Raw genomic sequence first — 25,058 nt, forward strand, 5'->3', positions numbered from 1 at the left:
CGTGAATTACAATTTCCATACAAACTTCTATCGCTGGTACGCTATACGTCGTCCTATTGACAGACAGTTTTTCGTGCACAGAAAGTCATTTCCAGTGAATATGAAAGGCTTACAAGAACGTGAGCAATAACAAACTAGTGCTATTTATATTATCAAAGACGTTTCGTTACCTAGTCATAATTGATACTTATTGACACCGCAAATCTGTAAAAGCTGATCTTTTTCATCTTTTACGTACACGAGATGGTGAAAGAGAATTGGCGCCAGGTGGTAGCAAGAGAGAGATGTGAAGAATTTTACAAACCAAATAAGTCGAGTGGCATTTGCTCGAATCATTTCCTCGAGGTTGATTTATATTTCACCACTAAAGGACTTAATCATTTAAAATTTCGTGCTGAAAAAGTACCTATGATAAAACTTAACTTCCATTAAAAGTATTGAAATCACTTTCGAAATTCAATATATTTCGTCAAATTGATGCACACACAAAAGTCCTAATTAGCCATATTTATAATTTGACAAAAGCTGTCATACAAAAATAAGTTGATGTCCGCTTACACAACATATACCAAAACGATACCCTGGAAAAGATGTCTAAGTCTAAAAGACTAATGTTATCATTTTAAATTTATTACAGGGAACTTACTTTAATAATGAGTTTACCGAATAATTCTATGTAAATAAAAATATTATATTTGAGTGTTTTTTTCTCTCATTATAGGTTACCTTAACTTATTAGATCCTAATCCATTTGGATCGTTAAGGAGTAATAAATATACACTCAAACCTATAAATAAACATACTAACTTTCGCCTTTGTAATATGTGTGTGATATTTGATTAAAATGTAAAAAACCTCCGACTGAACAGATCTTGACCAGAAAATAGGGAACAGACTGACAAACTTAAAACTTATACTCTTTAGACTCTTTTTCATCAGGGTTCACAAAAAATACCTAACTGCTACTCCACTGATGTCTCTGTGGAAATCGGGTTCTAAATTCAAATACGCAGCTTAAACTGAAAAATGTTTACGTTGCTCCCTACTCACCAATAATATTTTAAACAACTGGAGTAAACGCAGAATTGTATGTGTGCAGCAAAAAATGTATGCAGTCGGAGCTTATTATGGTGCCTGTATTTGTGGCAAGTGCCATTGAACGTAGTGTTTAAATTCCCTTTGTATGCCATATTTGGAATTTGATTTTTTATCACGTGCATTGTCAATACTCTATAACGTAACGGTTTCAAACTAATATTTATTTCTCTTTGTTTATATCAAGTCATTGCACGTTTCATACGAAACTTTACACAGTCCCGCCTCTTTTTGAGTTTAATGTTGGACTACCGAGCTCCCTGATGTTTTACGGGGCGGGCTGCACCGATCTTAATTTTCATTTTAGAACATCGCAAATGTGCTCTATGGGATTGGCCAATCAAAACGACGAATACATCCTCTTGATTATACGCTTCCACATCGCCAGAATGGTGAGCGCGAGCGTTATCTTCCATAAAATCAAATTTTCTCCAAGAACCGTTAATGCGGGGTACCGATGGGCATTCAAAGTGCCGTTTTCTATGAACATACCTGAGCCTCCTCCAAAAGGGGTTATTTATTCAAAGCAAACTTCTGCGAAACGTTCCCCTTGCCTTCGCAGTATTCGCTGACGTCCTTCGTCACCATATTATAGTAATATTCTGGCTTCATCCGAGAATAATACTCTACCCCAATTCAGTCTAGCAACTCTGTGCTAGCAGGATAATTTAGGGCCACGGGCTGCTCGATGACTGCATAATATTATATTGGCAGAGAGAAGCCTAATCCGAACAGTACATAATATGGTTTGCATACCTCTCACTTCCTCTAGTCTTTTTAAGAAGATCTGCGATTTCTCAATGCTTGGTTAACCAGGTAACCATCTTCTCGAGCTACTGTGCATGGTTTTCTTCCACAGCCGGACTTTCTACTGACGGAACCAGTCCCTTGATATCGTTGCCTAGTCCTAGTCTAGTCCTAGCCCTCTGGACAATCGAACGACTCACATTTACCTTCTGGGACACATAACATTGACTACACCCTTCCTCAAGTATTGCTGTATTTTTGCTCACTGTTATCGTTCTATCAACCATTTTAGAGACTGCTCAATAATATTGATACACATCGAGACTTAAAAATATTAAGGAATTAAGACAATCCGACGATAGTTAACATTAAAAATTATTTAGTTGTATTACTTATATTCTTATTATAGTTATTATTATATTATTATTATAGTTATTATTAAAAATTATTTAGAGGTTTTACGAAGTATCGGCGAATCCCGCCACGATACGCAAATAACTGCAAATTATGTTTAGGTCCGACTATGTCCTTGAATTTGGAATAAACCTTTTTTTGCACCACATCATTTCATAAATGTGCCAGTAATATTCTCAAATGATTGTTTTAATCATCGCTTTTGCTTTTGTATTTTCTAAAGCGACGGAAAAATAAAAACCACCCGTTTTTTTGCAAATGAGTTTATTATACCTCATCAGAGAACATCTGTAACGGGGTTTCAGATGAAATATTACACATAAATAGATGAACTATTAAACTGGAAGAAGGAGGCAAAGTTTAGTAAATCGACAGATTTGCCAAGCTCAAACTCTCCGTAGAAATTCCACAGCCAACGACAGATCCCGACTTAGATTCTACGACTTCGTGCATGGAATTGACTATTGCGAATAGTGTGGAGAGGAACTTCGGATTTCAAACAACATGTTTAAAGACCACAGACTACCAAAGAGATACTACTGTGAGACTGAAGACTGTACATAGTGTTTAAACTTTAAATTCTCTTTGACTGAAGACCAATAATAAATTCTTCGGTGGTGGCCCGGTAAAAAATAACTGCACTCGAGTGTATGTACCTACGTTTTAAAATTTTAGATGTTAAATTAAAGTTATTTTGAATTTCGTAGTAAAACAATAAATTAAAGTGATTAAGAGCTAAAGTGCGTTCAAAAAAATATGTTTAAATAAGAGTGTTATTTTTATAATTTTGTTTGTATCGTTTGAAAAACCCAAAATTTCAAAAGTGCATTTATCCCTTGAAAACGTGGAAGTTTGTTATTATTAATTTAAATAATTGTAGTGGATGTCTAAGTACTTTAACTTCAGGGTTAAAGTGTAAGTGAGTGTTGTTATATTTGCGAGGTTCACTATTTCTCCCATTTCTTTGTTCTGTTTACCCTATCCTGGTATTGATTTTTCCAGAATGACCTAGATAGAAATTGTACTAATTTCAGGTCTGCGTTGCACACCTCTATACTCTAGAGTCTAGATCATATCTATGCCTGGATGAATCAATAATGCAAATCAGTGTTCACCTTTATCCAGGATAGCTGGGTGTATTTTTAACTCCTACAAATTAGAGTTAATTGCTGAATCCTTCTAGTTATTATGTTTCAAATTAAGTATTAATACCTATTGCATTTACTATAACTGTATATAAGTAAAATACTACAAATTTACAGCAAGTACACAATATATTCAGTGTAAGTACCTATCTGTTACTATATTATTCAAATAATAGTATCAGTAGTTAGTATAGTCAAACATAGTTTAGTGTTTGTCATCACATTTTAGTTGACTAATAAAATTAAGATAGGTACTATGTTTTAGGACTTTTTTTTAATTAAAACAAGTGATACTTTTGGAACATTTACCTTCTTTTTTGCATTTTGGAGCTAAATTTCTATTTTTACCTGAACTATGCTAAGAAGTAAGACATCAGTAAAGTATGGGCTAAAGACACTTGCTAGATGTTGTGAAAAGATTACCCCTGAGGTAACACATGGTCGGTTGTTTAAATTTTGTTGATTTCCATCCTCCTCATAGTCATAGCATCTGTTACTGTGTTGGTTACCAACAAAATAAGTAATTTCAAATTTCCCATCCCTTTTATATTTTTACAACTATTACCTTTTGTCCGCTAAGATTCATTCATGGATCTTTTTCCACTTTTATGTCCACTTTGATCCAATAATCAAAACTAGTAGTAGTATAGTAGATTTTTAAGTACAAATAAGTGTCAAGCAATCCATCATACATAGGATAATATAATATACATATATTAATACACCGAGTGATTATAAAATATATTTTCAGTATAATGTATACAATAACTATATTATACTAATTTTAACTGTTTACATTAGATTATCGATTCATCCTAAATACATAAATGGAAACTTTATTATACTTTGTTTTTCAATTCAAATTCAAAATAGGACGTGACATTGCTTATTTAAAGTCAAAAACTACCACCCATTCAAAAATGAATGCCTCAGACATGAGTAGAATAGGTGCAACAACATCAGCGGGCTTTTTTTTTTCATTTAATGTTTACAAAGTAATATTGTACAATTAAACTTATTATTTAATAGCCTGAGGGCGGTCACTCCATTCCCAATCTGTGGTATCATTAAGAAAGTCATTTATGTTATGGTAACCTTTACCACACAAACAATTTTTAACAATTCTTTTGAATAACATAATACTTTTGTTTTGAACATTTTCTGGGATCTTGTTGTAAAAGCATATTACATAACATACTGAATGATAACTTCCAAAGATGTAGTATAACTATGTAATTATTATGACAATAATTACATAGTGTTATATAATATATATAATGTTATTATGGTTTATAATCTGTCAAGAAAAACCAAATCATCTATTTATTGCTATTTGTTTTGTGTAACAATCAACTATCAAATAATTTGTTAACTAACGGCCGTTCTCAATATTCAGTCTATCTCTGGTTGTTGCCTACTTGAGATAAAAAATCGTAACTATCATTGACTTTTCTGTCCCAAATTACAATACAAACTTATCGATGGTGCCTTACCTTATCCGTATACACGCTATATGTCAATGGGAGGACATATAGCTTACTAGTGATAGAAGTTTTTATGGAAATTGCAATTCACGCGTCCCAAATATAAGGCCGACAGTATATTAAGTAGACAGTATATTGGGAACGACCGTAAAAGAATCAAGTTTCAAAGACACACATGTTAGACATAATACCAATATGCTTTAAATTTAGTAAAATAAAAACCACAAGAGATATGAAGGATAGATGCATCAACCTACACACTGTAAATATATAAAGTTACATTGAATTAACAATTATAAAGATTTGAATATAACTATAAATATATAAGATTACTTTAATTTTAAAAACTTGAAGCATTTTTTTTACAGGATCATCCAGCCACCTCAAGTAGTGCCTATTCACAAGCATGAACCATTCAACTGTAAGCAAGTTCATACATATTATTGATTAATTGTGCTTTCACACTACCTGTGATACCCATCTAGTACTCTATGCAGAAGAGGTACCTTCACTGGTATTCAAATAAAACTTTAAGATAAGTAATTCTGTGTAATATTTCAACAAGAGCTTGAAGATTTTTATTTCTTTATGTTGCAGCCTCATTGTCATCAAGTAGTATCCAGTAAAAAAATGAAAATGCCTTCAAATTTATCTGACACTAGAATAGATTTTTGTGATGATTATATGTCTACAGCACCTCCGAACAGATATTTTGAGATCAGGCCGGACAGTCCTTTATATATAGAGCCAATAGCTACCAAAAACTTTTTTAGGGTGAGATAAATTAATAATTAATGCTTTTTAGACAAATGTCTGACAAAATAAAATTCTGTGTTATCTATTATTTCTTACAGAAATGGAATCAGCTCTCTCGCTTACAAAGGTCATTAGTGCTGGCCACACTCATTCTTATTGCAATATGTTGCTTTATCTACGGCCTATCTACTGCCTTCAATCCACCCAGCAATATTGAAACCAAGGTGTGTTCTGTTGTATATTATCTAGTGTGAGATACTTATTTATTTACAATTATTTATAGTTCTTTGTAGTTCATTTCTCATATCAAACTCTTCCCTTATAATTTAAGCTTGTTATACAGGATCAATTTGAATTTATTGAAAACCTTTTACGAATGTATTGGAAACTTTTATTTATTTATTTGTTGTTGTGTTTAACATCTTATGGAACTATTTTAGTGAGATCACTCTTAACAGAACATACATGTCTGATTCCTTTTAAGTCTGTATTTTGCAGTATTGAAACAATTTCATTCATACACTTCTCATTCATTAATTGCCTATACTTAAATCCAATAAGCAAATATCATTAAAATGAATAATAAAATTAATAAGGTACTTTAAAGACGCCCACTTAGCCTATTACCGTTTAGAAGAAACAATAAAATTATTTTTATTTATGTATAACAACAAACATTAGAGAAGTTTTTCTTATAGCTGTTCACTTATTGCTATAATGTAAATACCTGATAATACATGGAGTTAGTCATAGCTTAACATATTATACTATTAGGTATAAAAATGCTTTAATGAATGCAAAAAATATTGATGTTGGTGGAAGTAATATTTATCTAGAGTGTCATCAAAATGCAATCTCTTCCCGTAACTCGCTTGTAAAGTACATTGTTGTGAAAAAAATGAAAAAGTATTTATTTATTGTACAACAATAAATTATCTCACTTATATTAACTTTTAGCATGTGGTAAAAAATTCTACACTGCTCAATAAATTGAAACAAGTGTCTACTGAAAAAGAAGGGAAAGGTGGAAAGCAAGAGCCTGAGTCCTTCCAGAGGCCTATTTTTACAGGTAAAAATGATAAAATTGAATTCTAAAGGTATTGAAAATATGGAAGAAAACATATTGGTATTTTATTGATATTTTCTGAACTTCATGCCATTTATTATGACATACATTAAAAAGAATTGTAAACTGTAACTGAATATTGTAAATTTTATTTAATACTAACTTCAGGACCAACAAATGCCAAACAGTATGCAGTAGTACAAAGTTTCAAGCATGCATGGAGTGGTTACAAGGAACATGCCTGGGGCCATGACAATCTAAAACCAATATCTGGCTCAGCATATGATTGGTTTGCACTTGGATTAACAATTGTTGATGGCTTGGATACTGCATATATAATGGGATTGACTGAAGGTATGTTTATTATTAAAGTTTCCGCGTTTTAGATTCTGCTTCTGGTTCATGGATGTTTTCCTGGGCAAGTATGATTAGGCTGTTTACACACTAAGCCTCGTGATTGGGCCATTGTGCATGTCTGTTCGTCTTCTAACTTTAACTAAACCAGTCTGACCCAGAAGTCTAGCAGCTTTCCATTTGATTTTTTTTAAAGAACAGGTAAAAGAGAGAGACCAACTATGAGCGAACGCAAGCAATAAATATTTAAAATATATATCTTTTCAATACCTGAACTACACGGTAAGATATAATTAATAAACTGTTTATAATATTTATGCGGACTCTGTAACTGTTGTATGAAATCTTGTATTTAGGGTTATTTAATATCGATGATCAAACTCAATAAAAAAGCTAATAAAAAATGATTTGTTTAATTTCTTTTAACTTTTTGTGACAAGCCTACAAAATAGGTAACAGTTTTGCCAACTCTTAAAAAGCTTAGTCACTGTACCGTTTTATCTACTCATGCTGGTCATCTGTAAAAGAAAACGAATGTTCATAGGCGTGAACGGTGAGCTGTCAAAAGTATCAAGTTTTATTTACCTAAGTGTTTACCAATTGCCTATGTATTGATCAATTACACGGCTGCGTTCACTGACCTCTACATTACCACTAGACTGGCGGCTGTCAAAGTATTTTTGTGCCTGTTTGATATCCGCCATTTTGGCGCTATTGGCCATGTAGCGAGAGTCTGCGGAACTAAAACTAGTAATACTAATAGCCGCAGCCAAACAAACAGCAATAGGAAAACTATTTACAAAAAAAAAATGTGTACTTTATTACATTGATTCCTAAAGTATTAATAACACGGACAACGAACGAAATTAATTCTAAATGCAAAGATACTTCAGAGTATTATACGTTCCTTCGCAGCCATTTGTATTATGCGACAAAATTAGTTCTCTGGACGCTCGCGAGTGGCGCTTCAAATAGGCACAAAAAATTTGCTGTTAAACATATAGAACAGCCTGTCCAGTAGTATTTATACAGGTCAGTGGCTGCGTCACAGGTTGCGTATGTGTGCGAATACTTGTGTTTATTTGTCTTGCGCATGTAGTACAAATATCGATCGTGTGATGGCCATTCTAATCTCTTTTACCTGTTCTGTGACCACAATGATATACATTATGTATTATTGCTTTAAATATAATTTTTATCCAAGAAAAGTCCAAAAATACGTAATATGAACGAATTTCAAAGCCTTACTTGTTTTCGTCACCTGCTTTACTGAAATGCCCCCAGTGTAAATACTGGATCTCTACGAGAAATACTGTGATTTCTCTTATATGTACAAGATATTTCACCTATTTTAGAATTCAATGAAGGGAAGGAGTGGATTAAGAATGAACTTGTCTTCACAAAGAACAAGGACGTCAATTTCTTCGAAGTCACCATACGTGTACTTGGCTCATTGCTTACTAATTATCACTTTACCGGAGATGATATGTTCCTGAATAAAGCGGTGAGTGGCTACATGTTAAGGAAGTACAGAATAGAAGAAAATAAACTAGGGTACGGGTACCTGATTATTAGTTATCCGTTTCTCAAGCTCCCTCAACTTAGGCGACATCTAAATTGTAATGTGAAACTTGCATCAAACTTGAGCATAGTTATTCTCTGTCTGTGTTCAGGGTAATTGATTGTGTTTATTATTTTAAACGTCTCTTGTCAAATTTATTAACTTAATATCATTTCTTGTGTGAGGTGGTTTGCTGAGAAGATGGAGTAACGTAGATGGAATTAAGAGGGGCCGCATATTGGTTACAACTTAAATGTTTGGCCTACAGGTTGTTCTGTCCCCTAATCCCATAAAACACCCATTTCAGAAAGATCTTGGCATGCGCCTGATGACGGCGTTCTCGTCTCCGTCCGGGATTCCGTACTCGGACGTGAACCTGGAGGCTCGCACGGCACACGTGCCCGAGTGGTCTCACTACAGCAGCACGGCCGAAGTGAGCACGGTGCAGTTAGAGTTCAGGGAACTTTCCAGAGCCACCAATATCCCCAGCTTCGAGGTACGTCCCTAATGTTTTAATGTGTGATATTATTTATTTTATTTTAATATTTTGTCGGGCGAAGGTTCAGTTTTACGCTACTTGTAAATTAATTATTTCAATATATTTAATCGCTTCTACGCTTTTGACACACACTCTTACACAAATTATATTGCCCCAAACTAGGTATAGCCTGTACTATGGGTGCAAGACACCGATATATTTAATACAATATACTTCCTTAAATATACAGAAATGCATTCATGACTCAGAAACAAACATTCATATTCATCATTTAAATGATACCATCTACCGGGATTCGAACGCGGGACCTCTAGCTTAGTAGGCATGGTCAATAACCACTGGGCTGTAGGGGGCGTCGTACGCTTATGACCATGTCAGCCATCATCCATAAAAACAAGTAAACCATAGTAGGAGGCAATTCCTTCGAGCTGCATCTGTAATATTTTGATTTCGCTATGTGTTTATAAATATGTTGATATAAATGATGCTATATATATACCTAGAGTACATAATCGTCTTTTAATATCAAAATTAGTTGAATATTTTATTATGTTTTATTGTGGCATTTGGTACAAGCCTAATCTATTGAAGTGACATGAAGTGAGATATCCTAATAACTTCTTTTCACTGCTGAATGTTATCTGTACAATAGCCATCAAATGGACTGAACTGTCATTATATAAGTAATATATTTTCGCTGAGCTTCATATATATTGCCTCCGAATTAATTATTGAATTCGCAATTATATGATATGTAATATACTAGACTATCAGAACTGCGAGTATTGTTTTATTTTTTCCTCGAATTTATTGCCTCGGACAGCCACTTTGTGAAATTAATTACTTTATTCGAACCGATCCGTTAGCTACGTCGCCCTTCAGACCAAAATACAATAATGCTCATCATCGGCATACTGTGCATAGAAGCCTCCCACTGGTATAGATGTTGCCGATGATGATCTTTCCTGTATTTGTTGGATACCTTTTTCTTCCAGAACCAATGCGTTATTGTATTAATGCCCTTTAATTATTGATTTAATGATTGTGTGCCCATAAACAAAAGATTGTTGGTTTCGAATCAATACTATGATATAGTTTGTTAAGTTCTGAATTAAGTGAGTACTATTTGATTAATTTATCATTTATAAGTTTTTGCTGTGCGGGCAAGTAATAATTAGCGATAAGCGACTCACATTAATTCATGCAAAGCAGATACTAACTATACTGTTCATATAATTTGTATGTATGTAAACGTTTAAAATATTGTTAAAAGGCTGGGTTAAATTTTTAAAGAGATATTCGACCAGTGTAAAGGAATCTCGACCTTATATGAGACACTTAGATCAAATATAGCTAACTTGTAGTTTTGTTGACGACTACGTGTTTTGTAAATAACTGTTCGACATCATTCGAGTATAATTCTTACGAGTTTAAAATTAAGGCACACATGACTAATTCATTCTGAATGAATATGGTAACTGAGGGATAAAGTGACCATTCATTCCAATATAACAAGCGATTCAACACATAGTGTGTAATTGGTTAAAAGTCATAGTGTGTGACGATTTATTGGTATCTAGCGAGGGGTATATTACTGACTGCTGCGAAGTCTAATAAATTATTTGTAGAATAACATTGGCTTTATTTTAGTTCTGGCATGTAACAATATTATAATACGAAATACGCAAAGAAGGAAATCGTAATATTATATGTCGTTTTTACTCATCTATTAGAACAAATGTCTGATGTATACATCAGACAAATATTTTATAATTATAATTCGATACCTCTGTTCCAAAGCGTAACAAGTCTAAAATTCAATAAGTTTGAGATAAGTATGAGAAATTGTTCCATAAACGATAACAGATACTTGCCTTATATATTTGATGCGTCATTCTTTCTTCACTCATTCGCTCCACCTGTTCAAACCATTTCAGAATTCCTTTCTCAGTCCTTGTCACATCATCTTCTTTCAGACAACAGCGCGCTCGTATTACGGCATTCATGTTACTTGACACTATGATAATTTGTATTTGAATATGTATATAACAGCTAAAGTCTTGTACTTTTACAGAGGGGAGATCCTTTAAAGGAACACACGTCCCTTTTTCAATTTCGTTAAATGCTTTATGTCATGTATAATATCTTGTGTTAGTGTTTATACTGTGATCATCATTTCGATGTTTTTGACATAGGACGCAGCTGCTTTGGTGTCGCAGAAGATCCATCAACTGCCGAAGAAGAACGGCCTCGTTCCTATCTTCATAAATCCGAACACGGGTCATTTCCTTCCACACGCCACGATCACACTTGGCGCCCGCGGCGACAGTTACTATGAGTACTTACTGAAGCAATGGCTTCAGACTGGGAAGTCTATTGACTAGTAAGTATATCATGATCCTACTTATTGTATTTAGGTAGATTTCTTAATTACTCAAGAATCACGTAACTGAATACTTTTCAATGCCGAAATTATTACTTCTGCCTGTAGCACAGAATAAAATAATGTACCTGATTAAAGAAGATTTACTTACGTGCACATTTTTTATGTACATCTGTATCGTAGGTGGATTCATAATACATTGAATATAAATTTACGCACACTACATATAATTCGTTCTTATTAAGTATTTCATCAGGGCTAAGGTGCTCAAAGAACACAGCATGTGGCATTTTCACTCTACCTAGCTATTTACTTCTGCTTCTTATATATTTGATGGTGGTATATTTGGTGGCAGACTTATCTGACAAGAGTAACTTAAAACTTACGCATATATCACGGGAAGTGTTCTATGATTAAGGCGACACTAAATGCCAGCGACCTTGAGCGATATGAGTTCACCGCTACCGGCCCGCCATCTATGTAACAAAGCCAATATTTTCAAAATTCTTGGGTGGAAAACAGTTTATATGCTTACAATCCTCGTTATTCACTACTAATCTGAATAAATGAACTTACACAAAAAAGTACAAGCTATAAGAATAACTTTTCTGAGAGAAGTACCAACAAAATGCGTCACGCCATGCCAAAAAACTTGCTTAACTTCAAAGAAAAGTGGTATTTCAAAAAGGCTCGGCAGTGTTAACTATAACCAACAGCAAGCATTATCAACCTACAAATAAGACTTAAGGATATGTGTAACAGGATTAAGTAGTGTTCATAGCTCGAAATGCTTATACTTTCACCACAAAACTTGTCTAAAAACACCATGTTTGCGTGTTTTCTGCTTACTCTTCGCCTTAATTCTGTGTCTCTATCGCTTTTTTGGTATTAAATATAATAAAAATAATATGCAGGATTCATTATAGTTTAATTAATATATATAAATATATATTAATATTAATTAAACCTAGTAGAGGTTTGATATTTCATCTTGCCGTGCTATAGTATTTTGACTTAAATGATATACAATTTCAGTTTACGTGATGATTATTTGACCGCAATCGAGGGTGTTCGTGACCTATTGGCGAAGCGGTCGAATCCTAAAAAACGGCTCTTCATCGGGGAACTAACGGCTGGATCCGAGGTAAATATATATAATAATTATAAGTAATAATATACACATGCATACAACTGAAAAAAAGTCGTTTATATATCTATAAAAAAAAAAGTGAGTAGTTTTAAAGTTCCGATAATATTCACCGTAACATCGCGCGTCGCTGAGAGGACTTCTCTTATTATAATGGGTGGGTTTAGTGAAATTTTAAGCATAAATACCTAGAAATACACGCAAATTGTACGTATTCATTTAAATATACCTACTCAGGGGCTTACATTACATATAGGCAATTAGCCTACCTTAATAAGAACCTTTATTAATATATACTATTAGTATTAAAGTAAATTTAGTTCCGTTATTCTGTAACCAAACTTTTATTGCACACCTACCCAGTAAATTTTACTTTTCGCTACATACCTAGTGAAAATCTTTGGTAAGCCGCCTAGAGACTGCATTATTTGCACCGCAGTGCTTTTCATACAAATAATTTATTAAAAATGTTCGTCAAACTTATACTGCCACAGAAAGTGGTTTGCTATTTAAATATATATTAAACCCAAAATGTACAGATGGTGGGGATGATTTCCTATTATGTGGAGTGTCGTGCGAAGGTTGAATTCGGCGGCAGGAATCTTGTGAATCAGAAACCTTGCTAGAAAACCAACGAAAGATTATACTTTATAACTAAAACTGAATACTCAACAATTAATAATCCAAGTTTCGTAAATTACATACTTTATTCAGCCGTTTTTTTTGTTAATTCATCAGTATGGAATTCTCGGTATATAAGTTAAAGTCAAAGTCAAATAATCTTATTCAATTAGGTTTAAAATAAGCGCTTTTGAATCTTCACCATAAATATTTCTATTAAATGACTGAATCTACTATATTATGTTTGGAAAAAGTAGAGCACATGAGAAGAACATACAGAAAACTCAATGGCCACACATTTCAATCAATAGTGTGTTTTTTTATAATTGCTGTAATACATAACAAATTAGTTTGTAAGGTGCTGCATCCGATATACGTCGTGTCGTGTCAATATAAGAGTAATTCCTATACTTAATTTTACTAATATATGTGCCATGTGATTCGAGGTTCGATTTTCTTATAAATCCATGTGATAACATATGTTATAGTTTAATAAACAGGCCTTCAACGCTAAAATGGATCACCTGACTTGTTTCTTGCCCGGCACACTGGCGTTGGGCAACGCTAACGGTCTGCCCGACTGGCATATGGACATGGCTGAGGACCTCATACATACCTGCTACCTGACGTATGCAGTGCATCCCACATTCTTGGCGCCGGAGATTACGCACTTTAATATTGTAAGTTTTACAACGGCGGTACACTCGACTAGAGCTACTTAACCGTAATCATAATAGTATCTTACGCACCTAGGAAAAGAAAAGTAGGTCATTCTGACCCGCGGAATATTGTGACGTGAACGGTGACAATCGCGTGTGGCAATGTCCTACTTATTTCACGTGGTGCGTATATCACGTCAGGGCGATTAAAATTTTGTTTACCTTACCAGGAGGGACAACAGTGGCCGATTCTCTCCCGGCAAGACGACATTTTTCATGCAGGTGGGAAAAAAAATATTCTAAAAATATAAGTTCCGACAGCTATGGCACGGCGTGGAAGAAGTAGGTGTCAGTGCCTACGCTAGCTCGCGGCTACTAGATTAAATTTTACATCGAAGAAATTATACATTTAGAAAACAAAATTTTGATCACCCTGACGTTCCCGCTATTAACCTACGGGTTCTGACAGCTATGGCACGGCGTAGAAGAAGTAGGTCTCAGTGTCTACGCTAGCTCGCGGCTACTAGATTACTACTAGATGTCCCGAAATGCTGTTATGGGAAATTGGTATATTAAGGTGAATTATAAAATTTTGTTTTGAATTTTTTTTAATTAAGGTTAATTAGCTCTACCCGTGCGTTTATTTAATGTCGCCATTGTAGCGAACCCTATATACGTCACTAGATTTAATTAACAAACAAGGTTGGGCTTCGTAGACAAGTTAAGATAACGTAAATTAATAAATAATTGCATATTGAATATTTATAAAGTGTCAGTATAGGTAGGGCTGTTACCACTATTTGGTTGCAGCGCCACCTACCGGCTCTGATTGTAACTTGAAATATTATCGTTCAAAATAGGATTTGAAAAATAATCAATCAGTCATTTGAAATTATATGCCTCAGTCAAGAACGGGCGCAAGAAATAACTATAGGCTCACTTAAAACATATACGGTGTTATTACAAAAAATAATTTAAACATGGCTTAGAAACGTGTTTTTTTTTAAAGTGACCTTTCTATAACACCGGCAGTGACCTGACAATAACGACGTCTAAAATAGAGTTTATCTTTTTCTATTACAAAACAGTGTTTAGTAATAGAAAAAGATAAACTCTATTTAAATCTGTTTCCTGGATATAATCTATGCGTTGTTGCACCTTAGTCAAGCTTCGTCTCGTGATTAAATATTTTAAGATTATAATATAAGACACAGATTTTGCAATAGAACTTTTTTAATACAAGTGTTCAACACATGTTTAACTTTGTAATAACGAATACAGATAAAGATAATTTATTTATAATCGATTTAAACACCCAGGACATATTGTAATATACAGATAAATAATGATTCGAGAGAGACTCTTAGAGGCCTTAAAGTGAAAGCCTTATGTGACATTTCAGGGAAGCGGTTCCGAGGACATGTTCACCAAAATGGCGGATGCACACAGCTTGCTCCGGCCCGAGTTCGTCGAGAGTCTGTATGTTATGTACCAGATTACCGGCAACACAACCTACCAGGATTGGGGATGGCAAGTTTATATGGTATGTTATTAACCCTATTTTGATAAAATTTAGTACAGAGATAGACTAGAGCTAGAAAAAGAACATAGGCTACCTTTTATTGCAATAAAATAATGGAGGGGTTGAAATACGGGGATGGCAGTTTGAATGGAAATTAGTCATTATCGTAGATAAAACCATGAAACTTTGTATTTAGGCACTTGATAAGAAATAATTTATAAAAATTTGTTAGAGCATTTTGAAACTTTGACCTACTTTGGGATGAAATTGGAGATTAAAGATCACAGGGAAATACTATTAAAGAGACTTTCAATAATGCATTTGAAAAGTATCCTAAAAGATAAAAAAAAAAATTGCCAAAAGTTACTATTCAACTCGGACGAAGTCGCGGCTAAAAGCTAGTATTTATATTTATATATTTGTTAGAGAAACTTCCACCATATGGTATTTTTCAACTTGCAAATGCAATAAATGGTTTTTCTATAATATTTTGTAATAATAAATAAATCAATTTAATTGAGGGAACTATATATTATTTAAGTAAATTTAATTAACAGTGCATGACGACAATCAATGAGGAATAGGGTTCGTATGAAGACTGTACCTATAGATCTATGGGGACTATGAAGTATATATACCATTCACTATAGACATTGACACATTTGACAAAACATCATAGTCTCAACAGTATTGAAATATTATTTCCTGAAAAAAAGTACTAATCAAATCAAATATTCATGTAGTCATTTCATATTAATATATGTATTATGTTAGTTCAACCCCACGACGACAAAATATTTCCACATAATAGTTTTAAGGGTAAATTCACTTTTATAATAAAGTCCCAGTCACTGTTCAGGCATTATCTATAAATAAATTTAAATGTTTCATTTAAAAATGGCTCTGTCGTTAATCCTACTACTGCACAGAAACATATCTAAGTGATCCGACAGCCTGGGACTAGATTATGATTATTTTATAGCAATAGCAATGACAGTACAATATTGTATATTTCATTAAAAAAAGCGCAAAAAAAATGTTGGGAGAGTTGCTTGCGCCGCTTCTTCTCTCTCAGAGCGCCATTTCTTTCCGAAGCGGTAGTAGTGGCTCGTGTCTCAATTTTGAGAAAATAAATGCCTTTTATTCCTTTTTACTGCAGACATAGATTAGCGTGTGAGTTGCTTTTCGTGCTTATATATATATATTGCGCAAATAACTTCTATGCGCAGATTCCTGAAAATTGTATTTTGAAATACTGAGAAGTGTTGTTGGAGACTATCATAGAGGTACACTAACATTGGTTGTGGCTGCACGTAATCAGGTCATTATCGAATCGAATATACAACATCTCCAATAAAAACACCAAAAAAAGGCCGTTTTATCTTATATTTACGTGCCGCGGTAGATTGAAATACATACTGATGAAGTAGTAGCCAGCTATAAATATGACCTATAAACAACTAATACAGTTCGACCTGTTATAGTTAATGAATCATTGTATTTGTTGGATGCAATTACTAAATATAACAGTAATCACCACCATCATGTTCACGAAGCATCCTTACACAAACATTGAGCTCTAAAGATTGCTGCATCCAATATACGATAATTTATAATTATACATTTAATTCTTTATTACTTTTCATGAAATAATTTGTATTATTTAAATACCACTCATATATTGGATTCAGCACCTTAGAAACTTATTTTTTATGTATAGTACAGCCATTGTAAAATACTCTATTTGAGTGAAAAGAGTGGCCGTTGAGTTTCTTATATGTTCTTCTCGCGAGCTATAGAATAAATTCAGTAAAATAAAGTTCAGTGAAATATTTATAGTGACGATTCAGAAGCGCTTTGTGAATAATGTTTATTTGACTTCGACTTTATAATATTTTCAGGCAATAGAGAAGTACGCTCGAGTACAAAATGGCTACACGTCATTGGCCAATGTGAAGTCTGAGAAACCACCGCCGAAGGATATGATGGAATCATTCTTCCTGTCTGAGACGCTCAAATATTTGTATTTGTTGTTTAGCGATGACAGGTAAAGCAGTTTTTTTATATTATAGTTTCGGTAGGTAATTAATTACAAGGGACTGTTGAAACAGCATTGCTACGAGGGGAGGTCTAAAAGTTTGTAGAATGGAGGTGATGGAGTCGGGGCGCTCACTTAGTGTCATACTAATTGGGGACTCATCATCAGTTTCAAGCCCTTACGAACATTCGCCTGGTATACAAGTCAAACCGTAAGAAAACTCAAAAACGCAGAACATTGAAAACCGTGCTGTGATAAAATTCCTTACCAAACAAGGACAAAACGGTCAAACCATTTTGAATGAAATGGAAACCGTTTATGGGGATCAGTGCCCTAGTAAATCAATGATTTGTTTGTTCCCCAATTTAAAAAAAGAGTTAAGGGGAAGGAAATTTTCCGCCGACAATGAGGTAAAGGAGGCGATTTTGGCTCATTTTGAGACGAAAGATAAAAAATATTTTTACGTTGGCTAAGATAAATAAATTTTTTAGATCTAATAAATGTATTCAGCTTAAGGGTGATTATATTGAAAAGAAAAAATAGATTTATTGTTTTATTTTATTTAACACCCTTACATTCCACGAACTTTTCGAACCTCCCCGTTCGTATGTCGAGACAATACAGACCAGCCCATAGAGTTGGGACGCGATCAATGTTTATTGTTGCGCCCATTCTTCTCAGGTCTGAGGCATTCATTTTGGAATGGGTGGTAGTTTTTGACTTTCAATAAGTGATGTCACATCCTATTTTGAATAAAAATATTTGAATTTGAATGATGCGGATAGACTGAATTAAAATATTCCATATACCGTTCAATTCAGATAGTTTTCAGCTGTTACCGGGTTGTCTTGACTTAACAAAACACTCGCTACTTTACGTGCGCATCTTCTATAAATTGCCACAAAAGTTAAATAATAAAAATACTTATAATTGTACGGATAATGTATATTGAGGAATGATTTTTTGTACTTTCAGATACATCATCGATCTCAGCAAATTTGTCTTTAACACTGAAGCTCATCCTTTGCCGATACACAAGAATTAAAAAAATATATTTTAGGATATTATGCAACTATTATTCAAGTTTGTTTTTACTTACCAAAGCACAAAAAATGCGTTGAGTATGACTGATTTATTATGTTCATGACTGTACTTAATGTTTGTATTCGTTCAATTCAAAAGATTAACCCCCTTGTTCATAATAGTCTGCTAACTTAAAGCATTGCTAATTCTCACTCTGTCTTCTTCTATTGACCTAAGTCAGAATGAGAAAAAACACTCATTAGCGGCTGTTTAAAGTTAGCGGGCCATTATGAATAAGGGGGCTAAATTTTAAGTTATGTTTTCAACATAGTATTCTACTATGTAAACAAGACAAAAATACTTCTTTCATTCCTTATATTCCTATGTACATCAATAGAGCTTATGCGGCGATGTTTTCTTAATATCATGTAGCATGGGTTTTTTAATCATTTAAAATCTATGGAAAATTTAGGCAAAATTTATTTTGTAAGTTGAACTGTAGGTGTTTGTCCTACGATGAACGATACATGGTCTCCGAATTTTATTAATACCAAAAAAATGTTAAGAATAATTTTATTATGAAAGCATAACAGATTGGTTTTTCAAGAGATCAGAATTATATTAATTAAATAATTCTTTTATCATGTTATAAGTTGGTTATTGTTATTTATTTATCTGTTATTTGAGAGTTATGTATTTTAATTAGTAATGGAAGCTCACCTCGATCTCTCTCTTGTGTTTGAGGTGGGAGTAATGTAGCTCCCTCACGGAATATTACTGGTCAGCCAGTTGCCAACAAACTGGTTGGTCTTGGCTCTAAATTTCTATATTTCCATGTATCCAGTTCTTTTGTAATATTAATAAGTTGATGTTATAGCTGTGGTAAACACGATCAGGTATATGTGATAATTGATACCAAAATTAGACTTAATCTTTTTGGCATTGGTATTGTTTGTTGCAAAGTGCACCTTGACCTTGTAAAGGTCATCATTGTTCGTCGAGAGATGAATATGAAACAAAACCAGGGTTCCTGCAATCATTACAAGCGGCGGTAGCTGACAGCGACCTTACACTTTACAACGGCTGCGTCCCTGGTACAATTAACATCATGTCACTGACCTGTATAAATACCACTGGACAGGCTGTTCCATATGTTTGACAGCAAATATTTGTGCCTATTTGAAGCACCACTAAGACAGAATAGAAATGATGAAAAGTGAAAACGGTAACTGAAAAATATAATATATATTTTGCTATAAGCGGTTGTGTTAATACCTAATGTCCCTTACACAATAGTGTAACAAGGAGTTCTTATCCGCATATGAGTTCTCTCATTGTGATATGGTTGGCCGTCAAGCTAAAGAAGGTAAAATGATTTAAATATAAAATATTGATGCGGATAAGAAAAAAATAGAAAAAGACGGAATAGAAATGATGAGAAGTGAAAACGGTCTGCCTCTAGCCTATTATTTAATATTTATAATTAATCTGTTTAATAGAAAGCGAAAGTGGATATAGAAGTACCAGAGTAATAACATTGTTTGATTCTATAACGTTGCCGCGTGTGAGGAAGAACTTACAATATAATTTAACTCACGCACTAAAATGTAGCGCGTGAGTTTTCTTAAATTATATACTTTATTAAACATATTAATTATAAATATTAAATATTAGGCTGAAGGCAGACCGTTTTCACTTCTCATCATTTCTATTCCGTCTTTTTCGATTTTTTTCTTATCCGCATCAATATTTTATATTTAAATCATTTTACCTTCTTTAGCTTGACGGCCAACCATAGCACAATGAAAGAACTCATATGCGGATAATAACTCCTTGTTACACTATTGTGTAAGGGAGTTAACACAAGCGCTTATAGCAAAATATATATTATATTTTTCAGAACTATTTTTAAAATAGATGGAATAATTAATGTTCATATTATATTATTTTTATGTTCAGTTCACAAAGGTTAACGCATTAAGGCATGATATTTGATTCACTTGTAGTTAGCCCCCACTTTATCCGGGTAGAAATTGCTGGGTAGCAATTTTTTGATACCTTGAGTCAAATTATTGCAATTTCTATAGGGATCTATTATTTAGAAAACAGCATATTTCACGCTGATAAGGTAGCTTAATAGTGTAGTTATTAAGTTTATTTATTATAAACAAACACACAAGAATCATTTACTTGTTTTGCATACTTAATATCGGACTAATACGTGAATAAAATTTTGTTATAGTAAACAGGCAGCTACATGATGTCCATAGCATTTTAGACCTTTTCACATTGTAATAGGATATTTAATGCTTTATGCATACCATAAGATGAATATCGCCGCGAGCATGCTGCATATTGTGGCAATTTGTATTTCGTTTCTTTCATATGTAATTCGTGACAATACTCTGGCATAAGTTCTCTTGTACCGCGTATATTTGATGGCGATTGTTATATCAACTCGTTGCGATTTTCTCATCGCTCGAGTAGACGCATGAAAATGTATGCGTTTTCTTGCCGAATTTCGCCAATTCACTTTTACCAAGTGCATTTATGTCTATTAATGATTGTAGTTAACTTTTAGAGTTGTTCCAATGTATGTGTAGCTATGTTGTGCATTTATCAGTAGATGGATAGAAATTGATGTGTTGATGTTATTATAATGTTTTAGCTCTCATTCGGAGTCCTTTCTGTGTATTGGTGACCATCTACCGGCAGATCGTAATTTTCTAACAAACACCCTCAATCTGGGGTAAATGAATTTTATCAGAAATACAACATCTGCGGAGCATTTAGGTTAGTAAATGTTAGTGAAATTAATGTTTCAATACGTCTTCTGTTTCATATCTGTTGTAAGTACTCGAATTTATATACACAAATATACCAAAACTCGGCTCAATAACTTAACTTTTTGTATAACAATTATAAATTTCTATCCTATCCCATTTATTATTTTTTGGAATCGTTTTAACTTACATTAATAATTATTTGTAATACAAGTCGTGTACAGTATTTATATTGAGTAGGTTTACAAAATTAAATGATATAATATGACGACAAAATGAAAATAGGAGATTTTATTATTATTACCTCTTTTACACGAACTGATAATTCAGAGCTTATATTTTACGGTTTTTTATATCATTCTAGCTAGCTAGGTTATTTAGCTATGATCACTTCATTGAAATCTCATTACAATATTTTCATGCGATTATGTATTAAGATACGCCCACACTAAAGCAAATATGGAGTCCAATTTGACACATCATACACCACAACCATAAATAACAAAAGCCATGCATAATGTAATTTTATTAATTATAATAAAAAGTAAGTGGAAGTCTACCAATTGATTTGCAAAAGTTTGACAAGTAATTTATATTACTGATATCGTCTCACACCAAAAAATATTATTAGGCGTGTTGCACAATACAAACGAATGATTTATAATGATAAATTATTAAAAGTCTAAATATTTATAACCTTAACCTTTTTTTGTCGAAGATTGATTGATAAAATAATTGATAATAAAATATATAATACGTCAATATTACATACTACACCCACGGACGAGTAAAAAAAAAAGGAATCCGCGCCTTGATATTACCACGTGATGCTAGTGTGTGTGCGGTTACGGGGTATACCAGTTGCACAATTTTTTCTCCCTTAAATAATCATATATCCACAAATACTTTTATTAGTTAGTTTTTACACTTTTTCACAAAGCACAACGGCATTTTTAATTTCCTTTATTGCGACGCAAACTGATCTGTCACAGACGATGGCAAATCTTATAATGGCGTCCGATCGGCTTGTATTAGTGTATGCGTGCGGCTATGTATTTACACGTTTACCGGCTTGTTTTGGTGCCTCACTGTTATGTAAGGTGACACGAAGTCCTACTTTTTTTACTCGTCCGTGACTATACCTACTAAAGGTCTGAATGTGACGTGTCAAACGGGATTTGATATTTTGAATTCCTATAATATAAGTATGGCACTTTATTTTATGGCTACAATTAATAACTACGTCTTAAGTAAGACCATTTCGATGTATAAATTATGTAAAAATTTTTGTTACATTAAATTTTATTCCTAAACTAGTTAATTGTTTATACGTATAGTTTATAAGTTTTTCATCACTTGTCAAAAATTTATGTATTATTGTACAGAACTGCTCTAAGCGTGCCGCTGTACACTTTATGGCCCTGGACAATATGTTTTTTGACAGATTTTTGACGTTCACATGACAGTGACAAAGCGTCACGTTACCAGAGTGCTTCTGTCAAAATTCATCATGCTTTTGGCCGTGTAATCTCTCTATCCTGAATTTCTTAGCATAATGTTTTTAAAAACCTGTCGATTAGCTTCTGCTGAAACACATGTGTAGTCTACTTTTAACAGGACAAAATATCTAAGTCAAACGCAACAGTATTTTATCATCGTTGTATAAACACTCGTTCACTCCGTAAGTTGCTGCGAATAACTATTGTCTCAGAGAGGCGAAGTATCGGCACAACATGTGATTCAGAACGAACTATAACTTTAGCGAGAGGTATACTGTTGTGTCATATAAGAATCCATGTTTGTTCAAAGTTTTAATCTCGAGCACTTCTCTTGATTGGCATCCCTATTTTAGTATTGTCAGTCGCTAATACGTTCCATGTTCGTGTTAGTACAAGGCCCTCATGTAATTCGATCAAGAACTATAATTGCATAATTTCACGCTTTCGCCAAGGCGTTGCCAGAGGTAAGAGAAACTGCACTGTAAAATTTATTTTCGGCCGTTTTCAATTATTTTACTAGAGGATAAAATTCATTTCAATAACCTATCGACACAAAGCATTGGACTATAACTATATTGGACATAACTATGGATAGATAAATCTTGTCATTAAACGGTGACAGCAATGTATCCGTAACCAGAGATACGTAATTGAAAACGGCCGTTAGAAGCTCTGTAACTTCCAGGTAACTATTGACGCTCAACAATAGGTTTCTCTCTCAGGTGACAAACAGTTCAAACTTTAAATTTAGGCAGAATTGTTCTTGGGTATCTATGGGTCGGTGAAAGTTGATGAATGCAAACAAAAACATTGTACAATATATTTGTAAATATATATTTTAAGTTGAACTATGTATAATTTGTTACCAAAACTAGATTTAACCCTTTTAATTGGTTAGATTTCTATTTATATAAAACGTTAATATTACTTTAGACTGATTTTTTATACATTTTCTATCTATTGAAACTGGAAACATTATTTATTTATTAAAGAGTTGTTTCATACTGGGCCGTGCTAAAAGAAAAAATTGTTAAACATTCAATTGATTGGGGGAAGAATATAGTGATTTAATTATTACGACAGTTGATTTTTTTATTTTTTTTTTAGTAAAAAGTACTAAAATACGACGTAAATCGAATTAACATTTATTTTGTTTGATTTAATAGTTAACAGTTGAAATTGACGTTGACTTATTGTATTGTGCATGAGACTATGACACACATGCATGATCCACATATAACTAACAACGGCGATAAAATGATAACGAACGAATGTAAAGGAGCGTATGCGTACGATTTACCGACAGAGTGGAGTTTTGTCGCTGTTGTGACAAGCCCTGACAAAACACAAACTTCTAAAGAATTGTCAGTTGCAATACATGTTTTGTTTCGATTCTAATTAATTTTAATGTATATGCAACAACTAAATCAATTTTAGAATTGCGATTAACAGTTTATAATCGATTTATGAAGATTAATAATAACATTTAATGGTAGCTCAAGTACACCCCCGTTAAAACTCCATTAAAATTTGGCGCCTAAAAAGTGTTATAAGTTGAAATTCGCAGCGCATTAGTCATTTGTTTGCTGGTATATTTTTGTATATTATATATATTGGATGTACACTAATTATACTTAGTATTAAGTTATGAAGTGTTTTCCATACTTATTATGCCAATAAATATACACTTATATGGATTTAAGATATTTTATTTCAATACTTTAATTACTCGTATTAATAAGTGATATGATTATGGTGTCTTAACATCATACTAGGAGCATTAACTAATAAAATCATAACTTTTAGACCCCTTGGCATTGTGTACAGGCATCGCTTAACTGTGCGTTAAACTGCTCTAGATGACACAGATGTAGTAAATGGGAGCGACTCTATGTCATGCTTTAAGTGATATCGAGCGCCATATTTAGCGCTAGTCAAAAGATTCAAACTGCTCTAGAAGACGCAGATGTCGTTGTAAAAGGGAGCGACTCTATGTCATGCTGTAAGTGGGATCGAGCGCCATATTTAGCGCTAGTCATAAAAGATTCAAACTGCTCTAGAAGACGCAGATGTCGTTGTAAATGGGAGCGACTCTATGTCATGCTTTAAGTGATATCGAGCGCCATATTTAGCGCTAGTCACAACAGCTTCAAACTGCTTTAGATGACACAGATGTCGTAGTAAATGGGAGCGACTCTATGTCATGCTGTAAGTGGGATCGAGCGCCACATCTAGCGCTAGTCAAAAGATTCAAACTGCTCT

The 25,058-nt window shown here is 33.5% G+C and overlaps 1 protein-coding gene across 6 annotated transcripts; it reads left to right on the forward strand.

Annotated features, from left to right (window-relative positions):
• Positions 1-2,774: 2,774 nt before the first annotated feature.
• Positions 2,775-24,493, forward strand: LOC126978723 (endoplasmic reticulum mannosyl-oligosaccharide 1,2-alpha-mannosidase). Of its 6 annotated transcripts, XM_050827753.1 has the most exons (15): positions 2,775-3,171; positions 3,291-3,539; positions 5,254-5,306; positions 5,483-5,659; positions 5,740-5,865; positions 6,599-6,710; positions 6,876-7,061; positions 8,417-8,565; positions 8,930-9,118; positions 11,317-11,504; positions 12,540-12,648; positions 13,761-13,952; positions 15,334-15,474; positions 17,355-17,500; positions 18,467-24,493. In XM_050827753.1, exons 3-15 carry the CDS (start codon positions 5,292-5,294, stop codon positions 18,534-18,536), a joined length of 1,800 nt encoding a protein of 599 aa, XP_050683710.1. In that variant the 5' UTR covers positions 2,775-3,171; positions 3,291-3,539; positions 5,254-5,291; the 3' UTR covers positions 18,537-24,493. The 6 variants fall into 6 exon arrangements, with proteins under 6 accessions (XP_050683710.1, XP_050683711.1, XP_050683709.1 ...); XM_050827754.1 differs by lacking the exon at positions 3,291-3,539 and having other exon boundaries at positions 2,775-3,175; XM_050827752.1 differs by lacking the exon at positions 3,291-3,539.
• The last annotated feature ends 565 nt before the right edge of the window (positions 24,494-25,058 follow it).

The sequence above is a fragment of the Leptidea sinapis genome, chromosome Z, assembly GCF_905404315.1.
Source record: "Leptidea sinapis chromosome Z, ilLepSina1.1, whole genome shotgun sequence".
In the NCBI taxonomy this organism is placed as follows: Eukaryota; Metazoa; Arthropoda; class Insecta; order Lepidoptera; family Pieridae; genus Leptidea; species Leptidea sinapis.